Source organism: Danio rerio, chromosome 14 (genome assembly GCF_049306965.1).
Source record: "Danio rerio strain Tuebingen ecotype United States chromosome 14, GRCz12tu, whole genome shotgun sequence".
Lineage (NCBI taxonomy): Eukaryota > Metazoa > Chordata > Actinopteri > Cypriniformes > Danionidae > Danio > Danio rerio.
In genome coordinates, this window is record NC_133189.1 from 52,819,580 (window position 1) to 52,833,522 (window position 13,943).

The window sequence follows — 13,943 nt, forward strand, 5'->3', positions numbered from 1 at the left end:
TCACGGAAAGGTATTTGTGAATTTCACTGCTTCACAGTTTGGCATTGGCATACTAATGAACACAGAAAATCAAACTGAGAATGCAGGAAATATGAGAATATGGGCTTTAATTAAGAAACAGCTTCCACTGACATATAAATATGCATTTCATTCATTCATTTTTCTTTGGCTTAGTCTCTATTTCAGAGGTTGTCACATCGAAATGAACCACCAACTATTTCAGCATTTGTTTTACACAGTGGATGCCCTTCTAGCTGCAACCCAATATTGGGAAACACCCATACACACATTCCCCACACACATCAACGATCAACTTAGCTTACCTAATTCACCTATAGTGCATGTGTTTGGACTGTGGGGGCTACCTGGTTGATCCTGCCAGTAATATATGCTTGTCTCAAAGATTAAGCCATGCAAATCTTAGTGCACACGTCCGATACAGTGAAACTGCGAATGGCTCATTAAATCAGTTATGGTTTCTTTGATCTCGCCACCCGGTTACTTGGATAACTGTGACATTTCCAGTGCTAATACATGCCAACAAGTGCCGACCTGGTCTGCCCTTCTCCCCCCAGGGCGGGGGGCGTCTCTCCGTGGACGCGTGCATTTATCAGATGCAAAACCCATGCGGGTTCGCGGGCGATGAAAAGGGGAGCTCGCGCCTCCTCGCTGCCATCCGCCCCCGGCCTCGCATAGATGACTCTAGATAACCTCGTGTCGATTGGGCACCCCCGCAGCGGCGACGATTCCTTCGAATGTCTGCCCTATCAACTTTCGATGGTAGGTCTGTCGCCTACCATGGTGACCACAGGTGAAGAGGAGCTTGAGAAACGGCTACCACATGCAAGGAAGGCAGCAGGTGCGCAAATGACCCATTTCTGACACAGAGAGGTAGTGTCAAAAAAAACAACAATGCAGGTCTCTTTCAAGGCCCTCCAATTGGAATGAGTGCATCCCAAACCCATGGGCGAGGACCCATTGGAGGGCAAGTCTGGTGCCAGCCATGGTTATTCCAGCTCTAATAGCATATGCTAACGTTGCTGCAGTTAAAAAGCTCGAAGTTGGATCTCGGGGACCAGGCTGTGCGGTCTGCCATGAGGGGAGCCACCGCCCGTCCTTAACCCCCAGGTCTCCCAGTGCCCCCCCGAATACCCTTGACTGGGTGTCCTTGGCTTGGGGCCCGGAGCGTTTACTTTGAAAAGAGTGTTCAAGGCAGGGCTGGCCCTGCACCCTACTGAATAATACAGCTAGGAATAACGGAATAGGACCCTGGTTCTACTTTGTGGATTTCAGGAACCTGGGGCCATGATCGAGAGGGATGGCCGGGGGCATTATTGCGCCACTAGAGGTGGAAAAGCATTTGCCGAGAACGTTTTCATTATTCAAGAATGAAAGTCGGTGGTTTGAGGATGATCAGAAACATTCGTAGTTCCGATCGTAAATGATGCAGGAGGAAACCCATGCCAACATGGGGAGAACATGCAAACTCCACACAAAAATGGCAACTGACCCAGCCAGGACTTGAACCAGTGTCCTTCTTGGTGTGAGGTATCAGTGCTAACCACTTAGCCACTGTGCCGCCCCGATATGCATTTCAAGAATGCTCGAAACTTGTAACCCTTGACTTCCATAGAATTTAGTATTTTCATATTAGGCTAGTAGTTTCTGTATTTTGTAATTCACGCATGTTTAATGTTTATTTATGATTGTGAATTGCATTATGGGATGTTGATCTCTGCTCTGTTGACTTTTGATGTTGAAAATTCAACTCCACAGTTGAACAAAGTGTTAAAGTTTATTGACATTTTAGGAATTTCAAATAATATAATGTATAAGAAATAATATACTGTAATAAAGTTCACAGCCCTTTGGCCGCCGGGAAGAAGGAGGTGGAGAACCGACGCAGTTTTTAAATTATTTATTAATAACAGGGACGGCAGCTCCTCACGGAGACAGCTGTCAAACTGAAAGCAAAAGTAAAACAATATGCCCGGGCCCGGTCCTCTCTCGGCTTCCTCTACCATCATTCCTCCTCTTATAGTCCAGAGCTCCTTCCGTGGGATTCGAGACCGGTGCACACCACAGGTGCATCCACTTACGCGCGGCCTGATTCCGTTCCCACGGCTCTCGCCACATATACCTTACCTGACAAAAGTCTTGTCGTTAATCCATGTTGTAAGAGCAACAAATAATAACTTGACTTCTAGTTGATCATTTGGAAAAGTGGCAGAAGGTAGATTTTCCTGATAAATCATCTGTTGAACTACATCCCACTTATTACAAATACTGCAGAAGACCTACTGGAACCCACATGGACCCAATATTCATGGTTTGGGGTTACTTTCAGTATAGGGGCGTGCGAGAGATCTGCAGAGTGGATGGCAACATCAACAGCTTGAGGTATCAAGACATTTGTGCTGACCGTTACATTACAATCCACAGGAGAGGGCAAATCCTCCAGCAGGATAGTGCTCCTTCTCATACTTCAGCCTCCACATCAAAGCTCCTGAAAGCAAAGAAGGTCAAGGTGCTCCAGGATTGGCCAGCCCAGTCACGAAATATGAACATTATTGAGCATGTTTAGGGTAAGATGAAGGAAAAGGCATTAAAGATGAATCTAAAGGATCTTGATGAACTCTGGGAATAACTGATGACTTTATTAATCAGTGATTTGAGTCATTGCAGAGATGTATGGATGCAGTCCTCCAAGCTCATGATGGAGTCAGACACAATATTCATTCTTTCTCCTCTGCAGCATGACTTTATATTCTATACTGGACATTATTTCTGTTAAGTAACAAGACTTTTGTCTAAGCAATGTCAGAGCTTACTGTCCTGATGAAATAATTTAAAATCATGATCATATTTTATTTTGGTAAGTGTAATCTAGAGGCCTTTGCCTTTTATATAAGGCACTTCTGATACCAAATGATCAACTAGAAGTCAAATTATTATTTGTTGTTTCTAAAACTTGGATAAGTGACAAGACTTTTGTCAGGTAGTGTAGACAATAAGTCTGTAAAATAACAGTAAATATACTGGCTGTTTATTACAAGGTTTTTGTAGCGTAATATACAACACCAACTCAGACAATGTCACTTAAACTATAAAAAATGTTAATAAAAGTCTCTTTTTCAACCCTAAAGGTTAAAGGTTGTTGGAAGAAAGATCAAGGTCCCATAATGCAATTTAAAAGTTTTAATAAATAGAGAAAAATCAAAACATTAATCACAAAATCCCACTGCTACTTCACAGATTTTTTTTTTTTATGTGGAAGTCAATAGTTACAGGTTATCAGTTTTCTTTCAAAAATAAACTCCTTTTAACAAAATAGAATATAAAGAATCTCATAAAGGTTAGGAACAAGTGTAAAGTGACTAAATGAGGACAGAATTTAGATTTTTGGATTAACTATCCCTTTAATATCTGAACAATAGAGATTTTCCTGAGCCACCAAGTGAAACTGAGAATGATTCCACAGTTGGGTTGTGTGAGGAATAAAGTTGGCACAATTACCTGTAATGCAATTATCTCAGTTTCTAAAGCTCCAGAATCAGAAGCTGAAGGCGTTCAGAGTTAATTAAGACTCCAAATCAAATACATCAGACTTGTTTTCTGATGTGATCTTCTGTTGTTCCATAGGCTAATCACACAAGACAGATGCATTTGGACGTCCGTTCAGCTTTTTTGGCTTTCAAGGCATATTTTCCCTAGGTTATTACAAAACTGATTTCCTGTGTTTGCATATGGACAAACAAATATTGAATTTAAAATATTTTTTATCATGAAACTTTCTGGTAGTAAAGCTCAAAGTGTCTTCTTTCCAATGATGCCTAATTTTGTTTGTAGCTCACTGGGGTCAAGAACTGTTTGAAATTAGGTAGGTGTAAATCGCCATAACTGAGTGCTGGCTAATAGGGTAACCACATTTTAGCTCCATTTTAGCCTAGAAAAGATGCATAAAAAACTTAATTCATATTAGTTATTAAACTATATATTCATTATTAGTTATAAAAACCCTTTTATATATATATATATATATATATATTTTTTTTTTCTTTTTTTTTTTTTTCCATATAACATGTACTTAATAATATGCATGTTTACTAACAAACCATTGCAGCATAAAACACAATTAATATTTTTAAATGAAAGTAAACACAAACAACATTCATTCATTCATTTTCTTGTTGGCTTAGACCCTTTATTAATCTGGGGTCGCCACAGCGGAATGAACCACCAACTTATCCAGCACGTCTTCCCATCCACAAATAAATATCCACACACACATTAACACACACACTCATACAATACGGACAATTTAGCCTCCCCAATTCACCTGTACCGCATGTCTTTGGACTGTGGGGGAAACTGGAGCACCCAGAGGAAACCCACGCGAAGGCAGGGAGAACATGCAAACTCCACACAGAAACGGCAACTGAGCCGAGATTCGAACGAGCAACCTTCTTGCTGCAAGGCGACAGCACTACCTACTGCGCCACTGCCTCGCCCTCACAAACAACATAAAAAACTAATTTAAAAAGTCCCTTTTAAAATTAATATTAAGAGTAAATTCAGGAATAGTGTGGTAAAACATTTCTCACATCACTCTTAACTGGGCGCTCAGCCAAAAAAATGCTTTGTGTGAGCCTTTTTAATTTAATAAATTAGCATTTTTGGAACTTTGGTGTTGCCTTTTTGAATATGTAAAACATTTCTTAAACATTCACCCAATGGGATGTTGCTGAATCAATATGAACAATATGTATGTTGAAAAATATTAGGTTAACTATTTTGCGAAATAACAATTCTGCAGGTCCAAACAGAAGTGTAATGCAAAACTAATGTGGAGATTTTAATGCTACATAAAAATTTGAATTAAATCCACATGTATTTATTTATTTATTTATTTTTAATTTTTAAACAGGAAAAGATTAAAAGATAATCGGGCCTGACTCAGCATGAATGCTGTTTTTCAGCAGGTTCCTGCTCTGCAGAACATAAAAACAGACAAACATCTCATCCATCAACACAGTACAAACAATCACCAAACATTTAAGATAAAGAAAAAAAGCAGGCTACTATCTCAGTGGCTACAGCGATAGTTGACCATCAGATGACGAGCATGGGATTTCTTAAAAAGTCTCAGCGTTGGTATTGTTTTGAGATGTTGTGGGATCTCATTCCAGACTCTTGTGAATACATAAAAGAAAGATCTCTGTCCATAACAGTTTTTAAAAGCCGGTACTGGCAAACATCCATTTGTTACAGATCTGGTGGAACGATCAGTCCTTGTGTTAAGTTTAGGTAATTTTGCTGAGGTAGAGCTATTTAAAATTTGATAGTACAGTTTGACACCTGTGTTCATAATGTAGTTTTGAAATGTTAAAGCTTTAGAAAGTGATAGAGCAAAACAGTGATGTGTCCATCCAGAAAGTCTGTTGTGTATCTTATAGGCCCTATTGTACAGTCTAGCTATTGGCTCCAAGATATCATTTGTTGTGAGAGACCAAATAGGCAGACAGTAGGACAAGGTAGTCAAGATTATGGCATGCAGATACGTTTCTGAAACAGAAAAAGACAAATTTGTCCTAATTTTGCCATAAACAAATAGCTTTTGTTTCAGCTTTTTATAAACATTTTGAACATGGTTACAATAAGTGAGGTGAGAGTCCAGACTGATTCCCAAATATTGATATGTGGATACAATGGAAAGTTTTTGATTTGAGAAAGTGGGGGGATGGGATATGGATATTTTTTTCCTAGGTGAATAAAAGTACATACATTCTGTTTTCTTAACATTAATAGTCAAATGATTGTCTTGCAGCCACTCATGTAAATGCTGAAGATCTGTATTTAATTTATTGTTAATTGTGTCTGTACTCGATCCAGACACAAAAAGTACAGTGTCATCTGCATACAATAAAGAATCTGAATGTTTAATTACCTAAGGGAGGTCATTGATATACATCAGGAAAAGTAAAGAAAATGTAAAAAATGTACAGGATTCAAAATTCAGTATGCATTGAATAGCAAATCATCTTACAATAATTAGTGGCATTTGCAAAATGAAACTGTTATTAATAACATTTAATTGAAATTTCATAAACTAATTTTAAGAGGAGCACGTGATATCATTGAGCATCTGTAATCAGTAATAATCCAATCAGAGTGATCCTAGTTTACTATAAATGGATAATTTTCTCCCTACTGCTCTATCTTCGTTTTGGTACAATCCCCTCTTCCACCCCATCTCCTCCTTATCCTCCCTTTTCTAAAGGGGGAGCTCTCAAGACCTACCTGATCTCTGATCTCCTGATATGCTCATTGACCAGGCGGGAGCCCTGGGCTCAAATATCTCCGAGCTCAGGGTTCTCTCCCGGGACAGCATGCCAAACCTGTTATAAATACTAAGCATATCTAAGTGAGAACTCTTGAAATGTACATCTGCGGTTCTTTAGGTAGATCGCACAATGCAGAAGTATAAATTAGAAATTAAAACAGAGAACACACTGTTTTGCTCTCTCTCTCTCTCTTTCTCATATATATATATATATATATATATATATATATATATATATATATATATATATATATATATATATATATATATTCTGTGTGGAGTTTGCATGTTCTCCCTGCCTTAATTTCCAGGTGTATTATCCCTTTAAGTGTAATTATGAATTGTTGAAACATTACAGTGTGATCATAGCCATAAAATTCATGAATTATTTGGCAGCACCAATGTTTCTTCAGTCCCCTAAAAGCTCAGCGTTTATAGAAAACAAACCAGCCTGCTTGTGTGCAGCCACATTTCGTACACATCCAATCAGAGTCTCACAAACTCAAAAACTGCAGCAAGAAACTCACATCATGGTGACATTAATGGATACCATTGGGACGTCTTTAAAGTGTGCACCATCACAGTCCAGCTCCAGATCTCTGCACTGGCACTCAGCCGGGACGGTCCCGAGCACTGTGAGACACAAAGACACATTTTACACACACATTTGGTCATTTAGCAGACCACTTAGTGTTCTAAAGTGTGTTTGATCTGCCATTTAAGTGAGAATGCTTAATATGTGAACATTCAAGCTGAACTAATAGGCACTGAATTATTTCTGCAAACTGGTCTCAGTCAGTTAGTGTTTTCGGGATACGTTCTTCTATAGATTCCCAATTTGACTAATATGGGCTCACACACTTTACAGGTCACGTGTATAATTTAATGTTGAAATATGTCCTCTTTAAGTAGCATTTAAGGTTGGTTTATTAGAATAAAATGTTCATGCAATAAGGTGGAACTGGGATGTGGTTTGATCAATGACAGCTAGGGGGAGTGTTTAGAAAAACCAGTCTGAAACAGTCACTTTAGTTAATAATTTGAAGATGACAATAGAAATTGTTGAAGAAGAAAACAAAAAGTGTTACTTTATAGATTACTTTTTTCTATTCACAATTCGAAATGCATTTATATGCCAAGTTTCATGTTTTTATCTGAAATTATAAAAGAAAAACAAAAATGAATGGATGAATGAATGAATGAATAATTAAACCAGTGACTATTGCAGTTTTATTAATAGTTCTAATTTGTTTTAGTTTATTCCTTTAATTTTACATTGTTTACATTTTTTGCATTGGTCATTTTAATAAAATTTTGTAGTGTTTGTAGATTTGTATCATTTTAGATTAGTTTTTAATATGTTAGCTTTAAGGTAAACTAAATAAAAATGTTTAAAATGTTTTAGCTAGCAGCCACTTGAAATAACGTACTTTAAAAAAGTGCCATTATTTGATGTACATGTACAAATACATGGCAATTTGATTGGCAACTATCTGTAATACATTTGTAAATTTATTTGTTTATTTAGCATTTATTTAATTTCAAGAAAAAAAAAAAAGAAAAAAAAAAAAAAAAATATATATATATATATATATATATATATATATATATATATATATATATATATATATATATATATATATATATATATTAGCCCCCTTTAAATTTTTTTCTTTTTTTTTAAATATTTTACAAATGATGTTTAACAGAGCAAAGAAATGTTCACAGTATGTCTGATAATATTTTTTTTCTCCTGGAGAAAGTCTTATTTGTTTTATTTCAGTTAGAATGAAAGCAGTTTTTATCTTTTTAACTCCATTTTAGGGACAAAATTATTAGCCCCTTTAAGCTATATTTTTTCTAGACTGTCTAAAGAACAAACCATCATTGTACAATAACTTGCCTAATTACCCTAACCTGCCTAGTTACCCTACTTAACCTAGTTAAGCTTTTAAATGTCACTTTAAGCTGTATAGTAGTGTCTTGATAAATATCTAGTCAAATATTATTTACTGTAATCATGGCAAAGATAAAATAAATCAATTATTAGAAATGAGTTATTAAAACTCTTATGTTTAGAAATGTGTTGAAAAAATCCTCTTTTCATTAAACAGAAATTGGGGAAAAAATAAATAAGAGACCTAATAATTCAGGGGGGCTAATAATTCAGACTTCAACTGTATATATATATATATAGTATTTAAGTTTCCAAAGCTCCAGAGTCACAAGCTAAAGGCTGATGGCGCATTGCTATTTTGAGGAACTGAAACAGACCGCACATTGACCAACTAATAGCTGCTCTATAGTGCAGCGCACAGCGTGTTAGTTATGTGCCTATGCAGGTTCAAACACTTAATACACACAGGATGTAGAGCAACACTCAAATATCTTTACAAATGAAACAAAATAAAGGATTAAAATGTCACAAAAATTATTACTTTCTTTATAGATATAAAAACCTCCATGCCTCACCTCAGGGGGCTTTTTTCAGTTAATTCATGACAATTCTTATTATTCTTGTTTATTCTTATCATTCTTAGTATAAAGTTATTATTATTAGCAGTAGTATTTATTATATGCATATTTATATTTGTTTTAATGAAAACAAGTTTAGATTTGTCTACCTGTCGGAATTTGAAGACGTCTGCATCACCATATGGGGTAAGAATAGCATGTGTGTTTGGATATAACTCAGTTTTTTTACCACACTTTGTTATTATTGTTCATTTATTCCTTTGCTGGAACTGAATATAGAAATAGTTTTGGAATAAATCTTTGCGTTTAAACAAAACTAAACATGTCGACTAATGGATGTCTTCAGTGAAGTGCGTAAATCACCGGTTAGTGATGGAGTAAAAGTAAAGAGAAAGTAAAGAGTCCGAATGGAGGAGGCTCGTTCTGTATCCTCACGCAGCAGACGGCCTGTCAAACTGATTTCTCGCTAGTGAAGCGTTCAGTTTGTCCATTCAGTTTTTCCACTTACAAAGTACACCATGTATAAAGTAAATGCGCCATGGCATGACGCAAATGACCATAAAAGGGAATGGGAGATGAGACTGATAATGCACATTATGCTCAAAACACACCCATAACTCATTAATAGAATAAGCACAACCCTGTTAGACCATGCGCCGGGATGCAAACTGCACATCGTATTCATCTGAACGGCTCTGTTAAAAGTGTTGAATGACTTACTGCTGTCTGTAGACTCTGGCACTAATGCAGATTTAAGCAGATTTTCTGCTTTTGATACAGTAGATCCTTATGTCACGTCTGGAACATTGGGTGGGCATAAAGGGTTTAGCACTTCATCGGTTGCAACAGACACTTTTTCAGTGTCTGTTGGTCTTATTGTTTTTAAAGCACTGAATGGGCAAGCACCTTCTTATATATCAGAACTTTTTAACCTACAGTCAACTCCTCGGTCTCTTAGGTCGTCAAATAAAATTTAACTGCAAATTCCTTAGTCATGACTTAAAGTGAAAGGGGATAGAGCCTTTGTAGTTGCTGCTTCACGTTTGTGGAACCAGCTACCACCAGACATTACGAGTGCTTTCTCTCTCTATATATTTCAGTCCAGACTTAAGACACATTTTTATTTTATTGCCTTCCCAGGCTTTTAATCTTTATTGTGCTTTGTTGTTGTAATACTATTATTCTTATTATTACTTTCATTGTTATTTTACTGTTTTAAAATGTGTGCTACGGTTTTTTTTAGCACTTTGGTCAGTGCCAGACTGAAGTTAAATGTGCTTTATTAAATAAATAGGGTATGTAACGGTATCAGAATTTCACGGTACGGTAATACCTCGGTATGAATGTCACAGTACGGTATTTATTGAATCATTTACAGGAAAAAACAAAACTTATGAAAATACTCCAAAAAAGTGCCAAAAGTGTCAATGACATACAAATTAGCCATCTATCTGTAAGCTTTGAAACAGGAACTTCAATTTTAATAACAAAAAAATATTAAACCATGTAAAAAAATTAAGTTTCAATTTAGTAGTGTTGAAAACTCATCACATTCAACATTTAATCACTTACTCACTTAGATAGAGATGGGTTTAAAGGAAAATTATCATATAAATATAATCTGGTAAAAGCTGGTATCTCTGGGTATTTACAATGTCCCCTGCAACAGAAAATAAACCCTCTCATTTGGGACTGAGGTTTCTGGGACAAGAGAGATATGACTTGGCCCAGGTTGACAGCAGTGGGTAACGTTGTGCATTGTCTTTCCCCCACTTGAGAGGACAAACCATGGATAAGATAGAGGTCTCATGTCTGCATCAATCTGAACAGTGTGCTGACAACACCGCTATTCAGTACGCGCGCGACAACACAGCTGATAAGAACTCGCACGACAACACCGCTATTCAGTACGCGCGCGGCGACAACACCCGCTTTAGAGTTTTACAGCTCTTTTTCATCCCCGCTTCTAGCAGCACACTCCATTTCCGCATTACTGGATCTGTAGCGACAACAGACCGCAAGGGATGATGGTCAAGCATGGGCTGATGGGAATTGTAGTTTTCGCTACCTCCCGTTCGCTTCATTCGCCTGAGCAAATTTTCTCAGAAGACCTATAGTTTTACCGAGTCATGCGACTTCAGTAATATCGAAAAAAATTAATATTGCGGTATGACGGTATTTACAATACCGTTACATCCCTATAAATAAACTTTACTTACTTCCATCCTTAAAAAAAGTAAAAGTGGGTTCGGACATGCCTTTAATGCTTTTGCGCCATGAGGTTTGGACTTTGCACCCGAGATCGTTAAAATAGAGCCCTTAGTGTCAAAACCCCAAACTTTTTTCATTTTTCAAATAATATTTGATTTTAATTTACTGGCACAAAAATCACACATTTGACCTTTACATTTCTAATTATATCAAACAAAAAGCAGATTCACCACAAAAATCTTTGCAAGTAAAGCCTGAAAGTGAACACGCACAATCTGATGGTGCGGTTGAATATGGTCTGCCAGATAGAGCGTGTATCCAGATAATGTAAATGCCTCGACAGGCCATCTGTGGCTCAATGCATTGTTCCAACAGAGTCTTATCTGTATTAAGCATTAGGGGAGGAAGCGAAAGCACAAAGAGCGAACAAAGCATGCAGTAAGAAAAGAGACTGAATTCTGACATACACCAGAAAAAGCCCACGGTGACTAATTTGAAGAGATGGTGCAAAAATAAAGCTCACACTGTCTGCAGACCAATCAACTTGTATTTCCAGAGCTAAATGTGCTGGTAATGAGGGGACGAATATAAGGCAGAGTCACCGCTGCCAACTGGGCTGCATTTTAATTGGTTATTGGAGCCGTTTTAGCGCAGGTCGTTTGGTTCTGCTTGTAGTTCATTAATTAACAATGGTCCATGTGCTGGGGTGCATGTAGGGTATGTTTGCATCACAGCGGCGATAATTGAAACTGCTTAAGCTGTTTTGCCATGTAAATGAGCTAAGCTTACTGAAGGAGAATGTTAGCGATCGGAAATTATTTCTGAGCAGTGAAGTGTACGTTTATGAAAGCTCATTTACACACACCGTAGCAAAACATGTCACATAATGAGTTAATTTGTGAAACAAAAAGTAAAGCGACCATATAGTATGCTAAAATAATGAAACTATTTAGCACAAAATTGCTAGCAAACAAAAGCAGATGTCAAATAGCATGGGATTAAATATGAAAGGTACTAAAATATATTCATTTTGTAAACTTTTTTGAATAGTTGAAATCAAATGTCAAAAATTTGAGATTAAAAAGTACAATGATTATGTTTGACATTATATATGTCACAAAATAAGTTAATTGGGAATCAAAAACTAAAATGTCCATATATGCTTAAAAAAATGAAACAATTTTCACTAATTTGCTAACAAACAAAATAAAAAAGATGTCAAATACCACTGAATTAAATGTGAAACGTACTAAAATGTACCAATTTTGTAAACCTTTTTTGAATAGTTGCATGAAAATGTCCAAATTTTGAGATAAAAAACAATCATTGTACTTTTTGATGTCACATAATAAGTTAATTTGTGAAAAATTTAAATGTGCATATTGCATGCTTTAAAAAGATGAAATAAAACAAAAACAGATGTCAAATAGCACTGAAAATAAATGTGAAAGCTACTAAAATGTACCAGTTTTGTAAACTTTTGAATAGTTGACATCAAATGTCAAAACTGTGAAATAAAATCAAACCTATCAAACCATTATACCTTTTAATATGTCATATAATTAATTGTGAAACAAAAAGCAAAATGACCATATGCTTAAAAAATGAAACAATTTTCACTAATTTGCTAACAAACAAAATAAAAAAGATGTAAAATAGCCTTGAATTAAATGTGAAACGTACTAAAATTATGTACCAATCTTTTTGTGCATAGTTGCATTAAAATGTCAAAATTGAGATAAACAAACATAATCATTGTACTTTTTAATGTCACATAATAAGTTAATTTGTGAAACAAAAGTTTAAATATCCATTTTGCATACTTTAAAAAGATGAAAGCAAACAAAAACAGATGTCAAATAGCACTGATATAAATGTGAAACGCACTAAAATATATTAATTTCGTTAACGTTTTTTGAATAGTTGAGATCAAATGTCAAAACTGAAATAAAATGTCAAGCACAACCATTATACACTCTCAGAAATAAAGGTATGCGAGCTGTTACTGGGGTGGTACCTTTTCATATTTGTACTTAAAGGGTCCATATTGGTACCTCAAAGGTATACATTTAGTACCTAAACATTTTAAGAGGTACTCTTTTGTACTTCTTAGGTACTAATATGTACCCTTAAGGTATAAATAAGGACCCTTTAAGTCCAAATATGTACCTTTCAAAATGGTACCACCCCAGTGACAGCTAGCGTACCTTTATTTCTGAGAGTGTATCTTTTATATGTCACATAATTAATTCTAAAACAAAAAGCAAAATGACCATATATGCTTAACATTTTTTTAAAGAATTTTCCCTAAATTGCTAACAAACAAAATAAAAAAGATGTCAAATAGCCTTGAATTAATTATGAAAGGGAAACTTTTTTAAATATTTTTAAAAATTTCAAACCTAATTGTTATACTTTTTAATATGTTGCATGATAAGGTAATTGGAAATTAAATAAGTCAGTTTGTAAAACAAAAATGTAAATGCCCATATAGCATGCAAAACATTTTTCACAAAATTGCTTGCAAAAAAATAAAAAAATAAATAAAATGGCATTGAATTACATGTGAAAGGAAAGCAATAATAATGAAGTGTGGTCAAAAAGTTATATCCAAACACAGGTCCTGTTCTTATTCTTATGCTCATTGGGATAAATAGGGAATAACACACACCTGGTCATGGAACAGCTTAGAAGGCAAAAGTCAAATTACTTTTGGACCCTTAACAAGTGGGAGGCACATATGCAAACTGTTGTAATTCCTACAGCGTTAACCTGATTTGAATGTAAATACAGTCAAATTAAAGCTGACAGTCTGCAGTTAAAGCATACCTTGTTCTTTCATTTTAAATTGATTGTGTTGGTGTAGAGAGCCAAATTTTTAAAATTGTGTTAATGTACAAATATTTATAGACTT

At 35.7% G+C, this 13,943-nt stretch overlaps 1 protein-coding gene across 3 annotated transcripts in view; it reads right to left on the bottom strand.

Annotated features, from left to right (window-relative positions):
• The window catches only part of rxfp1 (relaxin family peptide receptor 1), a 215,024-nt gene that overhangs the window by 58,928 nt on the left and 142,153 nt on the right, over positions 1 to 13,943 (bottom strand). For all 3 annotated transcript variants that reach the window (XM_073921122.1, XM_073921120.1, NM_001431298.1), the window contains one exon: positions 6,871 to 6,976. In XM_073921122.1, the coding sequence (XP_073777223.1) occupies positions 6,871 to 6,976 (106 nt within the window). The remainder of the gene's footprint in view (positions 1 to 6,870; positions 6,977 to 13,943) is intronic.